General features: G+C 44.5%; 1 protein-coding gene across 1 annotated transcript; it reads left to right on the top strand.

The window, feature by feature from the left end:
- Nucleotides 1–1,329: 1,329 nt before the first annotated feature.
- On the top strand, nucleotides 1,330–18,753 carry LOC103278127 (uncharacterized). The gene is made up of 6 exons (XM_008105902.3): nucleotides 1,330–2,730; nucleotides 7,337–7,444; nucleotides 9,127–9,182; nucleotides 10,170–10,296; nucleotides 11,986–13,092; nucleotides 15,744–18,753. The coding sequence occupies exons 3-6, from the start codon at nucleotides 9,135–9,137 to the stop codon at nucleotides 16,436–16,438; spliced, it is 1,977 nt and encodes a 658-aa protein (XP_008104109.3). The 5' UTR covers nucleotides 1,330–2,730; nucleotides 7,337–7,444; nucleotides 9,127–9,134; the 3' UTR covers nucleotides 16,439–18,753.

Genomic DNA, 18,753 nt, shown 5'->3' with positions numbered 1-18,753 from the left:
TCAGAACATTCCCACCACATATGTGAACAAGTACCTTTTCTTTATTACAATGCCAATACTTCGAATTCTTGCCTTTTCCCATATTGTTCAGGAGTTCTATACCATCTTTTTTTTCTAATTTGTTATATTTTTCTGTTTTTATTTCATCCATGTTCCTGATTATTCACAGATATATAAGCCCCACTTGCCTAGTTTCCAACAGACCTCACAATCTCTGAGAATGCCTGCCATAGATGTGGGCGAAAAATCAGGAGAGAATCCTTCTGGAACATGGCCATACCGCTCGGAAAACTCACAGTATCCCAACCAAATTTCAAACATTAAAGTGCCAGTGACATAGAATCATAGAGTTGGAAGAGACCTCATGGGTCATCCAGTCCAACCCCCTGCCAAGAAGCAGGAAAATCAAATCAAATTAAATCACGTTTTATTGATTAGCCCATCGGCTGTATCAAAACATTTAACACATAGACATACATACAACATACAACCCGCGATACAAACGAAGTTAAAATAAACAAGCTGTTAACAAGATCCCGTTCAGGTCAAATATCTGCATCACCTCCAGTTTACCCCAATTAATTCCAAATATGCAATTCTCAGCTGTGTTTGAATAGGAAAAGGGTTGTTTTGTGTGTTATTTTAGGAGTCTGGCTGGCCAACAAAAAAGAAGTTTTAATATGTGGGTCCCAGTGTGATGCAGGAAAATCGCATTCAAAGCACCCCAGACAGATGGCCATCCAACCTCTGCTTAAAAGCCTCCAAAGAAGGAGCCTCCACCACACTCCAGGGCAGAGAGTTCCACTGCTGAACAGCTCTCACAGTGAGGAAGTTCTTCCTGATGTTCAGGTGGAATCTCCTTTCCTGTAGTTTGAAGCCGTTCTTCTGCATCATAGAGTTACAGCTCCCATCATGGGCAAACTTGGGCCCTCCAGGTGTTTTGGACTTCAACTCTCACTATTCCTAACAGCCTCAGGCCCCTTCCTTTTCCTCCAGGACAACAGAAAACAAGCTTGCTCCCTCCTCCCTGTGACTTCCCCTCACATCTTGGAGCCTGGAGCAACGTCAATACCAGACAATTTCACCTTATGTCTGGAGGCTCTGTCGAACTGGCTACGTGCTAGTAGACTGAAGGTGAACCCGGCGAAGACTGAGATTCTCTGGCATGGCCGCTCGACTGGTCTGACCCATTTGCTACCCACCTTCAATGGTGCTGCCCTATCTCCTTCGCCTACCGTTAAGAGCCTGGGTGTCATTTTGGATTCGCAGCTGACAATGGAAGCTCAGGTCGCTGCTGCCAGCAAACAGGCCTTTTTCCATCTACGAGAAGCGAGGCAACTGGCACCCTATCTATCTGATGAGGCTCTGGCAACAGTCATCCAGGCCACGGTCACATCTAGGCTGGACTATTGCAACGCCCTGTATGTTGGCCTTCCGATGTCCACGACCCGAAAGCTCCGTATTGTTCAGAATGCGGCAGCCAGGCTACTCACAAGAACACCCATGAAATGCCATATAACACCAGTGTTGCATTGGCTTCCAACTGATTACTGTGGGCTATATAAGTTGCTAGTTCTGACCTTTAAAACTCTTTATGGCCAGGGCCCATCGTACCTTAGGGACCATCTCTTTTTCTCCCATCATCGGAGGTCGCAACGACCATCCCAACGTGACTTACTTTATGTACCGGGTCCTAGAGAAGTGCACTTGGAAAGGACCAGGCGCAGAGCTTTTTCTATTTCTGCCCCTGCCTTATGGAATGCCTTGCCGCCCTATATGAGAGCCATGCGTGAGTTAAGGCCTTTTACCCTAGCACTTAAGACCTGGCTTTTTACTAGAGCCTTTGATCTATGTTAATTTTATCAATATTTGTATGTATGTATTTTTATCCTTTACAATTTTATCTTGTAAATCGCCTAGAGCATCTTGGATGGAGGGTGATTAATAAGTAATTAAATGATGATGATGATGATCTTGATACATGGCCCTCATCATGTCTCCTCTCAGCCTTCTCTTCTGCAGGCTAAACATGCCCAGCTCTTCGAGCCTCTCCTCATAGGGCTTGTTCTCCAGACCCTGGATCATTTTTGTCGCCCTCTTCTGGACACATCTCCCTTCAATTGCGGTGTCAATATCAATGTATTTGGTCCTCTAGATGAGTTTACGTCCTGGTCATCAGCTAATCTAGATGCCCCCCCCCCCCCCCCAAGGAAGATGTAAACAAGCCCACCAGGATTGAACCCCAGGCTATTATTGTGACTGGGAGAAGCAACGTGGGGCAGCTCCTTCTTCTCTCCACGTGGCTCTCCTCCAGAAGAATGGGGGAGACCCACCAGAGCCTGAGCTGGGGATCCCGCTCCCTTGCCTGCCTGCCTCCATTGACCAGGCGGCCAATCAGAAGCGAGAGGATCCCAAGCGAGGAGAGGGGTGGATCCCTCTCCCATTGGCTAGAACAGATCGCTTGGGGAGGAGCAGGAAGAAGGAGAAGGAGAAGCCCAGGAGGAGGAGGAGGGCAAGGCAAAGCAAAGGCCTTGGCGCCCGGTGCTTGGGACTGGAGAGGGGAAGGTGGCCCAAGGAGAGCAGATCCCGGCCCCGGTCGCATGGATCCCGCCACCTCCAGCCTCTGCTGGCCGCCATTGCCTTGCTTTACTACGGAGCGAGCCTGTTTACACCCGAACCGGATCAAGCGCAGCTAAACTCCCCGAGTTCCTCCGGTGGGTTCCATTAGTAGTAAGTGCGGCTTTCTTTTGTCTCTTTGCAAAAAAGGTTTCGCGTTTCGGATCTGTTTCGGAAGCACTTTCGCTGCTCTGGGGTCCTGGGAGTTGTAGTTTTGGCAAGGAGCGAGGGACGGGTGCCCTGGCGAACTACAACTCCCAGGATTGCACTGCAGTTAAAGTAGTCCGCGAACTGCCTTGATTCTACACAGCCAACCCATATTTTAGGCAAGTCGGGTTATAGCTCACATCATGGGCAAACTTGGGGCCCTCCAGGTGTTTTGGACTCCAACTCCCACCATTCCTCACAGCCTCAGGCCCCTTCCTTTTCCCCCTCAGCCGCTTAAGCGGCTGAGGGGGAAAAGGAAAGGGCCTGAGGCTGTGAGGAATGGTGGGAGTTGGAGTCCAAAACACCTGGAGGGCCCCAAGTTTGCCCTTGCCTGTTGTAGACCTGGAGTTGGGACCTTCCCTCTATCTCCCCTTTTCTTCCCTTTCTCCAAATCTAATATATCCCCTCCTTTTAATACTCCTTTTGCATTGTTGGTCAGGATTGTGCTTCTAACTTTTTACAAGGCTATGTGTATATACAGCGGATGTTTCATCCATATGTCTTGTGTGTGTTCCTTCCTTGCATATCAGCATCCATATCCATTATATATATATATATATATATACACACACACACATATACACATATATACATACCTACACAGTGTTAAAGCACTGAGCTGCTGAATTTGCAGACCAAAAGGTCCCAGGTTCAAATCCCGGGAGCAGAGTGAGCACCCGCTGTTAGCTCCAGCTTCTGCCAACCTAGCCGTTCGAAAACATGCCAATGTGAGTAGATCAAATGGTACCGCTCCGGCGGGAAGGTAACGTCGGTCCATGCAGTAATGCCAGCCACATGACCTTGGAGGTGTCTACGGACAACGTCGGCTCTTTAGCTTAGAAATGGAGATGAGCATCAACCACCAGACATGACTGAACTTAACGTCGGGGGGAAAACCTTTACCTTTTATACATACTTAGTTGCTGTGAGTTTTCCGGGCTATATGGCCATGTTCCAGAAGCATTCTCTCCTGACATTTTGCCCACATCTATGGCAGGCATCTTCAGAAGTTGTGAGGTTTGTTGGAAACCATGCAAGTAGGGTTTATATACCTGTGGAATAATGTCCAGGGTGGGAGAAAGAACTCTTGTCTGTTGGAGGCAAGTGCGAATGTTGCAATTAATCACTTTGATTGGCACTGAAAAGCCTTGTGGCTTCAAATCCTGACTGGTTCCTGTTTTCATATCTGGAATTCTCCTGTTTTCAGAGTGTTGTTCTTCATTTACTGTTGGTTCATCAACACAGCAAATTATTTGAGAACACAGAAATGCTGGACCACTGTAACAACTACCATGTCAGACGACACAGAGAAGCCATTGAAATCCACAAGCATGTGGACAATTTCAACAGAAAGGAGGAAACCATGAAAATGAACAAAATCTGGCTACCAATATTTAAAAACTCTAAAATCGGGACAGTAAATAAAGAACAACACTCAGAAAACTGGGGAATTCCAGACATGAAGCAATCAGGGCCAGCTAACACCTCCCAACAAAGGATTCCCCCAGGCAGGAATCAGCCAGGCCTTGAAGCTACAAGAGTTTTCAATTCTAATCCAGGTGATTAATTGCAACATTCGCACTTGTCTCCAACAGACAAGAGTTCTTTCTCCCATCCCAGATGTTCCACAGATATATAAACCCCACTTGCCTAGTTTCCAACAGACCTCACAACCTCGGAGGATGCCTGCCATAGATATGGGCGAAACGTCAGGAGACAATGCTTCTGAAACATGGCCATACAACCCGGAAAACTCAGAGCAACCCAGTGACATCCTTGCTTTCTGATTGTTCAGTGTTAAGCAAACTTTGTTTCAGATGCAACATTATTGAAAGATATTTTGTATAAGGTTGCCTCCAGGATATATTTAACTGTCTACTGTGAAACATCAATTGTTTTCCTGTTTAGATCTGGGTCTCATCACCACAATATCTCTTTATTTACATTTGTGCCAATACAAGTATTTCAGAATTTCCTCAAATTCTGGAAACACTTCTGTTCCCAACTTGTTTGGATCAGTAATGCCCAGTCTGTAGTAGTACTTATTATTATTATCATCATTATCATCCCTATTTGTGTTTAGCAGACACATGCAAATAACCAAAGGAATTCTTACAGTCTGCAGATAGTCTGGTTGTTTGTATGAGTCCACAAGCTTTGGTGAATAGCCATTGTATATGTGAAAAATACCTTTGAATTCCCAGCTACTCCAGTACTGGCGCAACTGGTGGGGAAAGAGGACACTGGGATAGATAGGCCTGTAGTGTGTGATCTTAGTGGAGTTTGGGAAAACTTTAGTGTTTGGACTCCAGTTCCCAGAACTTGATTCTGAGAACTGGTCCAGAAAGGGGAACTTGGTCAAGCTCTGCATTCCGTACAGCTCTGAAGTATTTACATTTATAATCTTTCTTTTAAATTATGTTTTGAATTTAATTCCCATCTGGAACAGGAAAGATCTGGTAGACTGGGTTGCTGTGAGTTTTTCGGAGTGTATGGCCATGTGCCAGCAGCATTCTCTCTTGACCTTTTGCCTGCATCTGTGGCTGGCATCTTCAGAGGCTGGCATCTCTAAAGATGCCAGGAGAAAATGCTGCTGAAACATGGCCATACAGCCCAAAAAATTCATAGCAACCCAAATATTCTGGGCATGAAAGTTTTCTAGAACACATCTGATAGATCAATAAGTCCTCCTTTGCAATGTTAAACCTAGTAGTTACAAAGGACGTTTTGTTATAGCTAGCTTGGTGTAGTGGTTTGAGATTTGGACTGCAATTCTGCAGACCAAGGTCCAAATCTCTGCTCAGCCATGGAAACCCACTAAGGCTCCTTCCACACAACTAAGTAGAATCCTACATTTTCTGCTTTGAACTGGAATATATGGCAGTATGGACTCAGATAACCCAATTCAAAGCAGATATTGTGGGATTTTCTTCCTTGATATTCCGGGTTATATGGCTGTGTGGAAGGGCCCTGGGTGAGCGAGACTCTGTCAACCTTAGAAAGCCCTATGATATGGTCATCAGAAATGACCCAAAGGCACACGACAACACAACTGTTGAAGGGTGTGTAACTTCTAGGTATATCAACAGATTGGCCCAGCCCTATTCTTTGAGCCTGGGGATTGGAGGTATACTTCTTCTACCCCGGTGGTGCAGTGTGTTAAAGCGCTGAGCTTCTGAACTTGCAGGCCGAAAGGTTGCAGGTTCAAATCCAGGGAGCGGAGTGAGCGCTTGCTGTTAGCTCCAGCTTCTGCCAACCTAACAGTTCGAAAACATACAAATGTGAGATCAATAGGTACCACTCTGGCGGGAAAGTAATGGCACTCCATGCACTCATGCCGCCCACATGACCTTGGAGGTGTCTATGGACAATGCCAGTTCTTTGGCTTAGAAGTAGAAATGAGCCCCAACCCCCAGAGTCGGACACGACTGGACTTAACGTCAGGGGAAACCTTTACCTTCTTCTAAATATGGCAGTTCTATTGAGCTGGTATTAAACAGCTTGGGAAAGTTTTGGGGCTACAGATTTGAGGATCCCTCCAGCCAGCATAACGTATAGATTCTAAGAGTTGTAGTCCAAAAAGAATGTAACTTTTTCAAGATTCAGAACTTCATCCCTGGGGATGGGGGATATTCTGTCCTCCAGATACTGCTATATCCCAGCTCCTACCGCCAGTGGTCTGGGATGATGGGAGTTGCCATCTAGCAAAATTTGGAATTCAACAGGTTCCTCCTCTCCAGTGTAATATGCAGTCATCCCTCCACATTGGCTGGGGTAAGGAGCACAGGACCCCTGGGAAAGTGAAACTCCGCAATAATAAATACTGCTGTGTCTGTAGCATGGCTCTGTGGTCCACTAAAAGCTGGCCATAGAATCTCATTGGAGGACATAGAGACTTCTAGCGATGTGTTGTCTCTAGAAATCTCTAGGTTCCCCAGCATGACTGGAGGATGTTGGCTATAGAGTCACACTGAGATTCATAGAGAACATCTTAATCAAACATATTAATATTTAGATCTATAAAAGTCAGAACCATAAATGTGGAGGGATGACTGTAATATGAAACAGATGTGGATAAGATTTCACTGTTAATCTCTATAACAAGTCTCTCTGGATCTTTTCCCACCCAACTCCATGGCTTTTGCGAAAAATAAATGAGGGTGCCGACATGTGTGCCAGAGTCATTTTGCCTAGAAAAAGTAATAGTTGTGATGAGAGATTTAAAAACAAATACTCTTAAAATGCAGGCCCATCTCTTTCTTCTTTAGTCCTTTGTATTAAGACTTTTTCTGCTTGGACTAGATCAACTGAATGTGTGAAACTAGTGATCTCCTGAAAGCTGCAAAGAAAGAAGTGTATGTATGTGTATGCAGGTATCTGCTGTAGCTCAAGTATCCAAAGTTGTGGGTTTTCTTCTTCTTTGTTGATGCTGCATGCTGGTGTGAATTCATACTTATCAATTTGAAAGCTCAGATGGTATACATGGTGGTCTGCTTTTATCCTTGCAATCCAGTGGTGCCGCAACAGGACCGGATTTTGTGGGAAACGCTGCCAGGGTGCCTTTAACAGAATGAGCAGGAGGGCCCCCGAACGCCGCAGCGCTGGCTCCCCGCGCTTGGAAGTAAGTGGAAATCATCCCACCTTCCCATCTTAATGCATGGTTACAGTGTCCGTGTTCCAAACAATGCAACCGAACTCTGTTAAGATTGGAAAGATAGGCATCCATGTACCAACTAGAGTGCTCTGGTGCTTAGTGAAAGAGACCTTTCACACTACACAACTAGAGCACTGATTGCATTTCACAACATCCTATGGGGTTTAATCATTTGTGAATTTGAGCAATATTTATTTATTTACAGTATTTATATTCTGCTCTTCTCACCCCAAAGGGGACTCAGGGCAGACCACAGAACACACATACATTCAATGCCGTTTATACATTGACAAGACAGACAATTTTACATACATAGAGGTATATATAGGCTTTTCCCATCTGCTGGCATCTTGGAGTCTTGTGCTCTGTTCCAGCCACGGGCGGATGCTGTCACTTTATCTCCCTGCTGAAGAGCTTTGTTCATACATTTCCTCCTTGATTGAATCACCGGCATTTCCTGGCGTTTCCTTATGGATGCCTTAATACCTCCATGCTTTTAAGCGGTATCTATTTGTCTACTCACATTTTGCTTTCAAACTACTAGATAGGCAGAGGCTGGGCTAGAGGCCAGGAGCTCACCCCAACCCGGGCTTCGAACTGTCAAACTTTTGATTGGCAAGGTTTACTGCAGCTGGTGGTTAACCTGCTGTGCTAAAGCCCAGCCCATGGTCTCTCTAGAAATGTCTAGGTCCTCCAATGCAATGACACTGTCAACTTCTCCTACACGTTGACAAATTGTACTGGACAACATAGAGATACCTAGGCAGAACACTTCTTTGGGCATTTGTAGTTTGTCCAGTGCAATTTTGGTGTCAACCTCTGACAGATGTTGGTGATAGATCCATGTGGAGGACCTAGAGTTTCCTTGATATGTATTCCCTCAGGTTAAAGAAAATATCGTTTCTTAGATGAATTATTTTTCCATCTCACTCAAGTGAAAAAGGATGGGCTACTGTAATTGTGTAGTGCGAAAGGTCTCTGGACTAGGCAGGGCTTTCCTGGCCATAAAGCATCCCCCTACCCAAAAAAGCCCTACTACCATCTTTGGACAGGGCGATGATTTATAGCCAGGAAAACCCTATACTCCTCATAGTAAAGTCTACTAAAATAAACAAAGTTGTAGTTGGTTCTGCAAAGAGTCGGTGCTGCTCCCCCAACCATTGATAGTTGCCCCTGAAGATCAAATCCTTCACTTTGCTGGATTTGCTCCAGTAACTAAAGAAAATAAAGCCTGATCATGGGAAAGCTTTCTGAGCTTGCTTAGAAATTAAATAGTAAGGATTTGTATTACTGTATCATTGTAAAGGGAAATGAAGGAGTCAAAATGAGAATAAGTTGACTTTAGTTTTCCCTTTTGTTGGGCACGGTGCCTTCCCATTCCTGATGGATACCTGTTGTTAAGACTATGTCTCCTATTCCCAACTCCTAGTCCAGAACTATAATCCCTACATGACACTTTAAGTCTTCCTGGGGACTTCAGATGAACTTCCAGGATAGATCATTTGAGAAGCTTAATGACATCATGTTGCTTTTAGATTAATATCCTCATCCCTTCTGTGGTATATAATCACGCCTGCATCATGGGGTGGGATGCAATATTATTTGTTAACTTTGTTGACAACAACACTCATCTCTGTTTGTTTCCACAGGCTGCGGAATGACCTCCCTGTTCGTTGGTGGGGACAACGAACAGAAGATTAATCTGGTAAGTGGGGCTTAGTTCCCAAAACTATTGGTGGGATTTGTACTGAGGGACTTTGTGAAAATGCACCCCAGGATGGGTTAGCAGCCTTATAAATCAGCCCACATTGGTCAAAATGTGGCAATTGCTTCAGGCATCAAAACCTCCAAGGTGGCTCCAAGGTATTGTTAGTGAGAGCGGTGTATTGCCGTTACTGCACCCTGTGGAATAATGGGATTTTTACCATAGTTTGGGAAAGGTAAAAAGCTATCTGATGGAAAACAAAATACTGATTAGATCGCTGGTTCTCAACCTGTGGGTCCCCAGATGTTTTGGCCTTCAACTCGCAGCAATCCTAACAGCTGGTAAACTGGCTGGGATTTCTGGGAGTTGTAGCCGAAACAGCTGGGGACCCACAGGTTCAGAACCACTGGATAGATGAAAAGCCTTGTCACACTATAATTACCACTATTTTAACTGCTATTTTTACATCCTATGGAATCTTAGAGTTTGTAGTCTGGTGAGGTACTGGATGAAAATATTCAATATCCCCCAATACAAATGTTATGATTCTATAGAATGGGGCCATAGCAGTGATATCATGGTACTAGATTCAATCTGGATGAAAAAACATTTTGTTAAAACACTAGTGGCATATACTGCTTGGGCGTGTGGCAGAGCCTCCTTCTCTGGAGGTTTTTAATCGGAGACTAGATGGCCATCTCTTGGGAGTGCTTTAATTGTGTATTCCTATCAAACAAAATGAGATTGGACTGAATGGTTCATTGGGTCCCTGACAGTTAATAATAATAATAATAATAATAATAATAATAACTTTTTATACCCCGCCCCATCTCCCCGAAGGGACTCGGGGCGGCTTACATGGGGCCTTGCCCGATAAAACAATCAAATATCAAAACACAGCAATAAAACAGTTATCCAATAAAAACATCAATTACAGTAAAAACAATCGTTAAAATTGTTCCTTCCAACTCTCGGATTTTGTTCCAGGGTCCGGTGACGTTTGAGGATGTGGTCGTCTATTTCACTAAAGCAGAGTGGGCTCTCTTGAACTGGACACAAAGAGCCCTCTACAAAGAGGTCATGCAGGAGAATTACCAAAATGTGATGTCGCTGGGTAAGAACCTCGTCCATCTGTTTCTTTTTAAAAAGATATACAGTGTTCCCTCACTTATTGCGGGTGTTCCGTTCTAGGACCACCCGCCATAAGTGAAAATCCACGAAGTAGGGACTTTATATTTATTTTAATAAATACTGTATAGCCTCCCTGCCTCCCTCTTTTAATGTACAGTACCTACTGTTTTAAGTGGCCATCAAGCTGCAGAGGGCTTTGTGCATGGACTTGGAGGTGGGGCAGCGCTGCCGCCAACTCTACACATGCCATGCGCAGGGAGATGTTGATAAGCTGGAATGTGTCCAGAGGACGGCTAAAATGATCGAGGACCTGGAGAACATGCCCTATGAGGAACGACTTAAAGAACTGGGCATGTTTAGCCTGCAGGAGAGAAAACTGAGAGGAGACATGATAGCCATGTACAAATATGTGAGGGGAAGTCATAGGGAGGAGGGAGTGAGCTTGTTTTCTGCTCCCCTGGAGACTAGGACGTGGAACAACAGCTTTAAACTCCAGGAAAGGAGATTCCAACAGAACATTAGGAAGAACTTCCTAACTTGGAGAGCTGTTCAGCAGGGGAACTCTCTGAAGGCTTTTAAGCAGAGGATGGATGGCCATCTGTTGGGGGTGTTTTGAATGTGATTTTCCTGCCTCTTGGCAGGGGATTGGACTGGATGGCCCATGAGGTCTCTTCCAACTCTATGATTCTATATGTTTTAAAATCTGTTTTATTGTTCTATGTGTTTTGTTTGCTCATGCGTTTTAACTGTTTTATACCGTGTTTCCCTGAAAATAAGACAGTGTCTTATATTAATTTTTGCTCCCAAAGATGTGCTAGGTCTTATTTTCAGGGGATGTCTTATTTTTCCATGAAGAATTCACATTTATTGTTTTAAAAAATGAACATTTATTATATACTGTACAGTAGTTGTCATCACAAACAAACATAACCAGACAAACTAAATCCTATCAATAATTTCTTGTTACTGCCTTTATTTCCATGTACAACTGGTATGTACATTTACCAATCCTGCGTGCTCTGGTGTTGTGTTCGTTGGGCATGCTTCCAAACAGAATCTTTGCTAGGTCTTACTTTCAGGGAAGGCCTTATATTTAGCAATTCAGCAAAACTTCTACTAGGTCTTATTTTTCGGGGATGTCTTATTTTCGGGGAAACAGGGTAGTTGGACGGGATATGTTTTTATTGTTATGTTCATATGCGGCATTGAATTTTGCTGGTATCTGTAATCTGCCTTGAGTTGAGCAAGGTGAGAAAGGTGGTGTATAAATGAAATAAATAAATAATAAATAAAATGATAAATTAATTTTCAAAAGTACTGTAGCTGCATAGTTTTTCCCAGTTAGAAATATTTATGCACTACAACCTGTTGTCCTATGAAACAAAACATTGTCCTCATCTGCCTTATTCAACACTCATGGCACATGGGGCATAATTGTACTACAAAATGAATAAATTTATCTATTTAAATTACATTGTAATATGCCCAGCTTTTATTGTATGATCTTGAAAGGCAGAGGCTTGGACTGGATGCCCTTTTGTTCTCTTCCAACTCTGTGATTTGGAATGCTATTAGTGGGAGAAGGGATTACTTACAAATGAGTTTTTAGGGATGACACCTAACTAGCAATTTCTCCCTAGTCACCTTGATCTCTTTTGTGTTTTCCTGGCAGGCACGTCTCCCATCTCACAGGCCCCCACTGCCACAGCAAAAGATACCCAAGAGTCCCAAAGGCAGCGGGCAAAATTTTGGAGCAAGGAAGAGATCGGGCTCTTTGTTGACCTCTGGATCAGCCCAGAGGTGCAAAATGAACTCCGGAATATGTACCACAATGAGGCCGTCTTCAATTGGCTCTCCACGGAAATGGGTCTGCGCGGGTACAACCGTTCGGCCCGCCAGTGCCGCGAGAAGATGAACGCTCTGAAGAAGAAGTACAAGGAAGTCACCACTCAGAGTAAAGGCTCTGGAGTCGATCTGAGCGTCATGCCTTACTACAACAAACTTGCCATGATCCTGGAGAAAAGGGACACTACACCGAAGTCTGGTTCAAGCGGTGCTTCTGAGAAAGGACAGTGGCAAAGGCAGTCGAACCTGGCGCTGGCCAGGCAGACCTCCCCACTTGCTCTTGGGACTTCTGGACAGGCCGCAAGAGCACCGTTAACAGCTGCGCCAGTGTTGCGATCGGCACTGTCCACCACCCAAGGCAAGCCACCCCCTCAGAAGCAGCCTCGCCTTCTGCCAGATAGTAAGTTTGGCCTCACTCAGGCATCCCCTACTCCTAGTGGGAGCATGACTTCGGCACAGACAGGCAAAAACCACCTGGGTCTGCTCACTCCAAAAATCAAGGAGGAAGAGCCACAGGACGAGCAAAGCAGCTCGATTTCCGCTGTGCTTCCAAGTATCCTCCTGCCTGTCGAAGTCCGGGTGGTGGACGAGAACGGCATCACTATTGCCTCAGTGGAGTGCAAACAAGAAAAGGAGGATGAGGACGAGGAAGAGGAAAATCCTGAGACTGCCGATACTGAGATGGACTTTGACACCAAGCTCATAAAAAGTATTGTCGCTGACGGTGACCCTCCAGAAGCTGTGGCCATCCAGATGGACCCCAATGGGCTATCAGAGTTCTCAGAGGAACTATACGGTGAGGCTGAAGATGTGCCCGGGGATTTGTTGCAGTCTTTGGAAGACCGATTCTCCTCTTACCAAGGGCTTGAAGACAGCATTCTGGACCGGGAAAAAGGAGACCAAGAGCGCCCGCTCTCCAGAGCTTTATCTACAGGTGAGTTGGTTTCAGTATTCTGAAAGCACCGGATCCTAAATGCTGAGAAGGATTGTCTCTGGTTAGTACTTGGAACAGAGAGCACCAGTGAACAGCAGGTGATGTGGGCTCTATTTCAGAAGACATCACCTCTAAGTACTTCTGACTTAAGAAAACCCACTTGTGGTTTGTTCTAACTCCATAATTCTAAGCAACCCATACTTGCAGATAACTTGACTTTGCTCCATAAGCATTATCACCATATTCTAATAGAGTTAGTTATCTGCAGATCCCTCATCTTGACCATTGGCCGTGCTTTCTAGAAGTCTTAAACTGGAGGGCCAAAGGTTGAGTTTCTCTACCTCAGTGATTCTCAACCTAAGGTCCCCAGATGTTTTTGGCCATCAACTCCCAGAAATCCTAACAGCTGGTAAACTGGTTGGGGTTTCTGGGAGTTGTAGGCCAAAAACATCTGGGAACCCCAGGTTGAGAACCACTGCTCCACCTTATTACACAGTAGGGACTCTTCAAATAATGTTTTAAAAATTATTATATCTGCATCTTAACCCCGAGTGACTTTTCATAGAATCCTAAAGTTTTGGTGAACTATGGTTGAGAAATCTTGTTCTGACCGTACGTATTAGGCTGGAATGGTAAACCCTTTCTCAGCCTCAGGACTGCATTTTTGTTTTGAAAGTTCCTTGTGGGTCATGGACACACACGGGTTGCCTTTTTCTGAAAAGACTATCTTGAGTCAAAGCAAGGAATAATAATAATAATAATAATAACAACAACTTTATATTCCGCTCTATCTCCCCAAGGGAACTCACAGCAGATTACACGTACATATACAGCAAACATTAAATGCCATTATACAATTGACAAAGACAGAACAGTACATAAACAGAGGCAGGCTTCCCACTTTTTTCCATCTCCGGCATCTGGAGGCTATGCTCGACCCAGCCATGAGGTGTTGCTGCTCCATTCTTCCACATCAAGGAGCTTTGTTGTTCATAGACACCTTCCTGATCAAACCGTTGGCATATTTTTAAGTGGTACCTTTTTCCTCCCTGCTAAAAGTGGTACCTATTTATCTACTCACATTGCTGTTTTCGAACTACTAGGTAGGCAGAAGTTGGCTGATTGCAGGAACTCATCCCACCACAGCCTGAACTGCTGACCTTCCGGTCGACAAGATCCTCTGTAGCTGGCGGTATGGATGGAGGTCCACCTTATCTTGTAGGAGAAGCATTTTTGGAAACTTATTTAAAGATTAAATGTCTTTATCTAATCAGAGATAAAAGTGCAGCTTACCAACACAGTGCTGAGGAACGCTTGCTCTTTTGCCTTATCTCTTATTTCCAATCAGAGATTATAATAGAGGTACACTAATACTAGAGGGAGAAACCTAAGATCTAGGTCAGTGGTTCTCAACCTGGGGTCCCCAGATGTTTTTGGCCTACAACTCTCAGAAATCCCAGCCAGTTTACCAGCTGTTGGGATTTCTGGGAGTCTAGGACCAAAAACATCTGGGGACCCCAGGTTGAGAGCCATTTAGATGGTGAATTGCCCCATGCGAAGAGCTAATAACGACTAAGGCTCTTTCTGGCAGGGTGAATCGTTTTTATCCCACCGCTGCCACCAATATGTAAGGGACTATGAACATCTAAGACTCCTTCAGGCAGGGGGAATCTTTTTATCCCACGGCTGCCACCAATTTGGAAAGATGCAACCACCAATTGGCAAGGAGGTGTCTCCTATTTCAGCAATGTGCGACCACCGAAGACTCTGGGAGGAGACCTTTTTACTTTTTTTTTCCTTTCTTCTTCTTCACTTTAGATGGTAGCGTAACTTGGTTTAGTATATATGTGACAGAGGGTTGGATGTTGAGAGAACAATAACAAGTTTATTCAGGCACAAGCTTGGTGGTTACAAAGATGTTTCACTTAGAGGTATTCTTATTAACAGTTACAATACTAGAATGAGATAAATCAACTCTCTAAAGTATCACTTCTTTTAAAGTAGTTAAAACCTATTCCTCTGCTCCTTTCTAACTGTTACCTCAGTGGATCTCTGTGAGTCCAGTTGGGATTGGTTCCCAAAGTCTGAAACTTGGACTATCCAGTGACTTCAAACCACAGTCACCCCTGTGATATACTATCACAGATTCTCTGTGCCTTTCCAGGACACAGACTACATTAAATAAGTCACCAAACTTATTTAAAACAGACTCAAAATGAACAATTGAGTCTCCTTGATCCCATCAACCTAGAATCGATCTTCCCTGTGCCTCATCAGAGCACAGACTGAGATTTGAACTTTCCTGGTTCTAACCACCTCAGAACTAGTCTTCCCCTGTGATTCTTCCGATCACAGACTGAACTCTCTTCAAAACATTCCCTCCTTTTTCATCCAACTAGCTCCGCCCCTTTTCTTGCTAGCTTCGAAATAGTTAATTTCTACAGAAGCAGCTACGTTTCTATGGCAACCTGCCACAGAATGCTGACATGGCTACTCCCTTCATGCAATAACTATAATACTTACCCATTCCAAACATATACCTATAATTAAACATAACATCTGTAAACCAAAATTCATACTTCATTACACCCCACCACTGATGTAGAGCTCTATTTCAGGGTACTAATGGTGATATTTCTACTTCTCTGCAGCTGAAAGTCTCATTCAGGAACAGGAACGCAAAGCACTTGAAAACGCCGATGCAGCCTCTATCCTCTTGGACATTGTGGGGTGCAAGGATCCCAACTCTGGTGGCGATACTGTTGGTGACGAACCCCCCTTAAGCCACGTCCTGCCGCCTGGCGACTTCGATGGCGATGCCCCGTTAACCAGTGCCCAAAGAGCCGCTAGATTCAGGAACAAGAGGAAAATAGAGAGAGCTCAGCTGGCTAAGGACCTCATCAAAGCCACCAAGGAAACAGGGGAGCAAATTCGGGATGCTCTCTATGACCTCGACAGCAAGGAGTCGCAGCGGCGGGTGGATGACCGCCGGGTGGCCTTCTGGTGCGCCAGGCATATTGCCAAAAGCATACGGGACTCCAGCCAGACGATGGCCACGGCCATGCGTGACTCAGACGTAGCCTTCCAGCGGTGCATGGAGAGCTATACTGCCGCCTTGGAGAGGCAAACAACTCTGTTGGAGCGTATTGCAGACTCATTAAATGGGCGGGTGGCTACTCCGCAGTCCTCCTCAGGGGCTTCTAGAGACGGGACGCCTGTAACGGTTGGACAAGAGAGTACCACGCCATCTCCTTCCCAGCTGCCTAATAAGGGGAGTCCTGGAAGCCCCCCAAAAGAGTCTCCTCTAACTGAGAAATCAGCCTCAGAAGAAGGAAAAGACACCTAATGGATGGGGTGGGATGAGACCAAAGTAGCAGAAAGCGATAATAGCCTGAAGACAAGGCTTGAGGGATACTCATCCCTCCAGATGATATTGGATTACAACTCCCATCAGTATCTTTTTTCTGTGTTCTATTTTTTCCAAGTTGTGCATTAAATTTGTATGCTTTTCTTCATTTTATGTTTTAATTGCGTTCATGGCATTTTATCATAAGCCATCCATAGGGGAAAGATAGGAGACAAGTTGACTCAGTCAGACCAAATTGTCTTTCACCATTGGCTGTGCTGACTGGGACTTATGTGATTCCAGTCTGGTAGACTAGGAGCCACGGTGGCGCAATGTGGTAAATCCTTGTGCCAGCTGAACTACTGTCCTAAAACTTGGCGATTTAAATCCGCAAGATGGGGTGAGCTCCCGTCTGCCAGCCTTAGCTTCCCATGCAGGGACATGAGAGAAGCCTCCCAGCAGGATGGTAACACATCTGGGCATCCCCTGAGCAATGTCTCTGTAGGTGGCCGATTCTCTCACACCAGAAGCTACTTGTAGCATGATCACTTCTGACAAAAAAATTTAAAAGTCTGGTAGAGCCTCAAGGGCTTAACATTTTAACACCATTGTCTTAAAGTGTCATTGTTTCTCTTGTGAGCAGGAAAATATTTGCAAAACATCCTTATATGTGGACAAAATTACCTTAGAACGTCCATTGCAAGTACCGTACAACCCCCATATCCACTTGGGATATGTTTATTTATTTTATTTACAGCATTTATATTCCACCCTTCTCACCCCGAAGGGGACTCAGGGCGGATCACATTGCACATATAAGGCAAACATTCAGTGCCATAACATAGAACAGAGACAGACGCAGGCACAGGCTGGCCTCGAACTCATGACCTCTTGGTCAGAGTGATTTGTTGCAGCTGGCTGCTAACCAGCCTGTGCCACAGCCCGGCCCCAGATGTTGGGTGAATACATGGACAATAGAGTATCCTAATGAACTTAAGGACTTTGAGCCCAAGAATAGTATAGCGGCACAGCCACTCTAAGAACACTGATCCCCATTTCTCAACAAAAGGGGAATGCTGACCTAAAGGCTGCCGGTTCGAATCCACAAGACAGGGTGAGCTCCCATATGTCAGCTCTAGCTTGTGGGGACATGAGAGAAGCCTCCCAGCAGGATGGTAACACATCCGGGCATCCCCTGGGCAGCGTCTCTGTTGACGGCCGATTCTCTCACACCAGAAGCAACTTGTAGTATGTTCTCAAGTCGTTTCTGACACGATAAAAAAACAAAAGGGGATAGCGGAGTCAGGAAAGACTAAAACAACTTCCCTATGAAAAAGAAATTAAAAAATGCAGGCCTCCGAAGTTTCAGAAGATGTTGATGGACTGCAACTTCCAGAATAGAAGTTATAGTTCAGCATCAAGAGATTGGCATGTTCCTTAATCCTACTCTGGGTCTTCTTACCTTATTATTATTTACTAAACTTGAATCTGGATTTTTTTAAAAAAATAGTTTGCAGTACAATGGCCAATATTGCATCACCAGCATTGCTGCCTTCCACTTAATCTTCCAACAGAGTGGAAAATAAAAGTTAAGTCAACTCTTTTGGCGCAGTTGTGACTAATCATCCTCCACTGCAGCAAAAAGGGCTGCTTTGTTTTAAGGTTGGATATTATTTGCCAGCCTTAATGGCACTCCATGCAGTCATGCCAGCCATATGACCTAGGAGACGTTTATGGACAACTCCGGTTCTTCGGCCTAGAAATGGAGATGAGCACCAACCCTTAGTTTTGGACGTGTCTAGACTTATTATCAGGGGAATATATTTGCCTTTACCTATTATTTGCCAAGAGAATGTTTACTACGATTTTATTCTTCTACAATTCTGGCATTTTCTATTCTATGATCTTCTGCTTGAAATGCCTAGAGTGCAGAGGAGGCTTGAGAATATAATTTATTTTAAAAGTCGGCAGTGTGGTTTTAGGAGTGATGGGAGTTGTAGTCCAACACATCTGGTGGGCACCACGTTGGAGGAGGCGAATCAAGACTCTCCATTGTCTAGATTCTTTTGCAGAGACAGCATTTCTTGAAATTTGAAAGCCATGAGGGGTGAAATGTTTGGGGGGTTTTTCCTAGGAAAAGGATTAAGTGGAGGATTTATATGCAATACTTATTTTTAATTTCAAATCCAAACTTTAGCAACATAAAATGCTTCCTTCATACCGTAGGCATATTAGGATTGTACTATCTGGTGTATTTATGATTTTTAAAAAAAACAAACAACAAAAATAAAAGCCTTAATTTTGTACAAGCAAAA

This window comes from Anolis carolinensis, chromosome 2 (genome assembly GCF_035594765.1).
Source record: "Anolis carolinensis isolate JA03-04 chromosome 2, rAnoCar3.1.pri, whole genome shotgun sequence".
NCBI lineage: Eukaryota > Metazoa > Chordata > Lepidosauria > Squamata > Dactyloidae > Anolis > Anolis carolinensis.
Note: the sequence above shows the minus strand (reverse complement) of the source record. Positions and strands in the feature narration are given on the sequence as shown.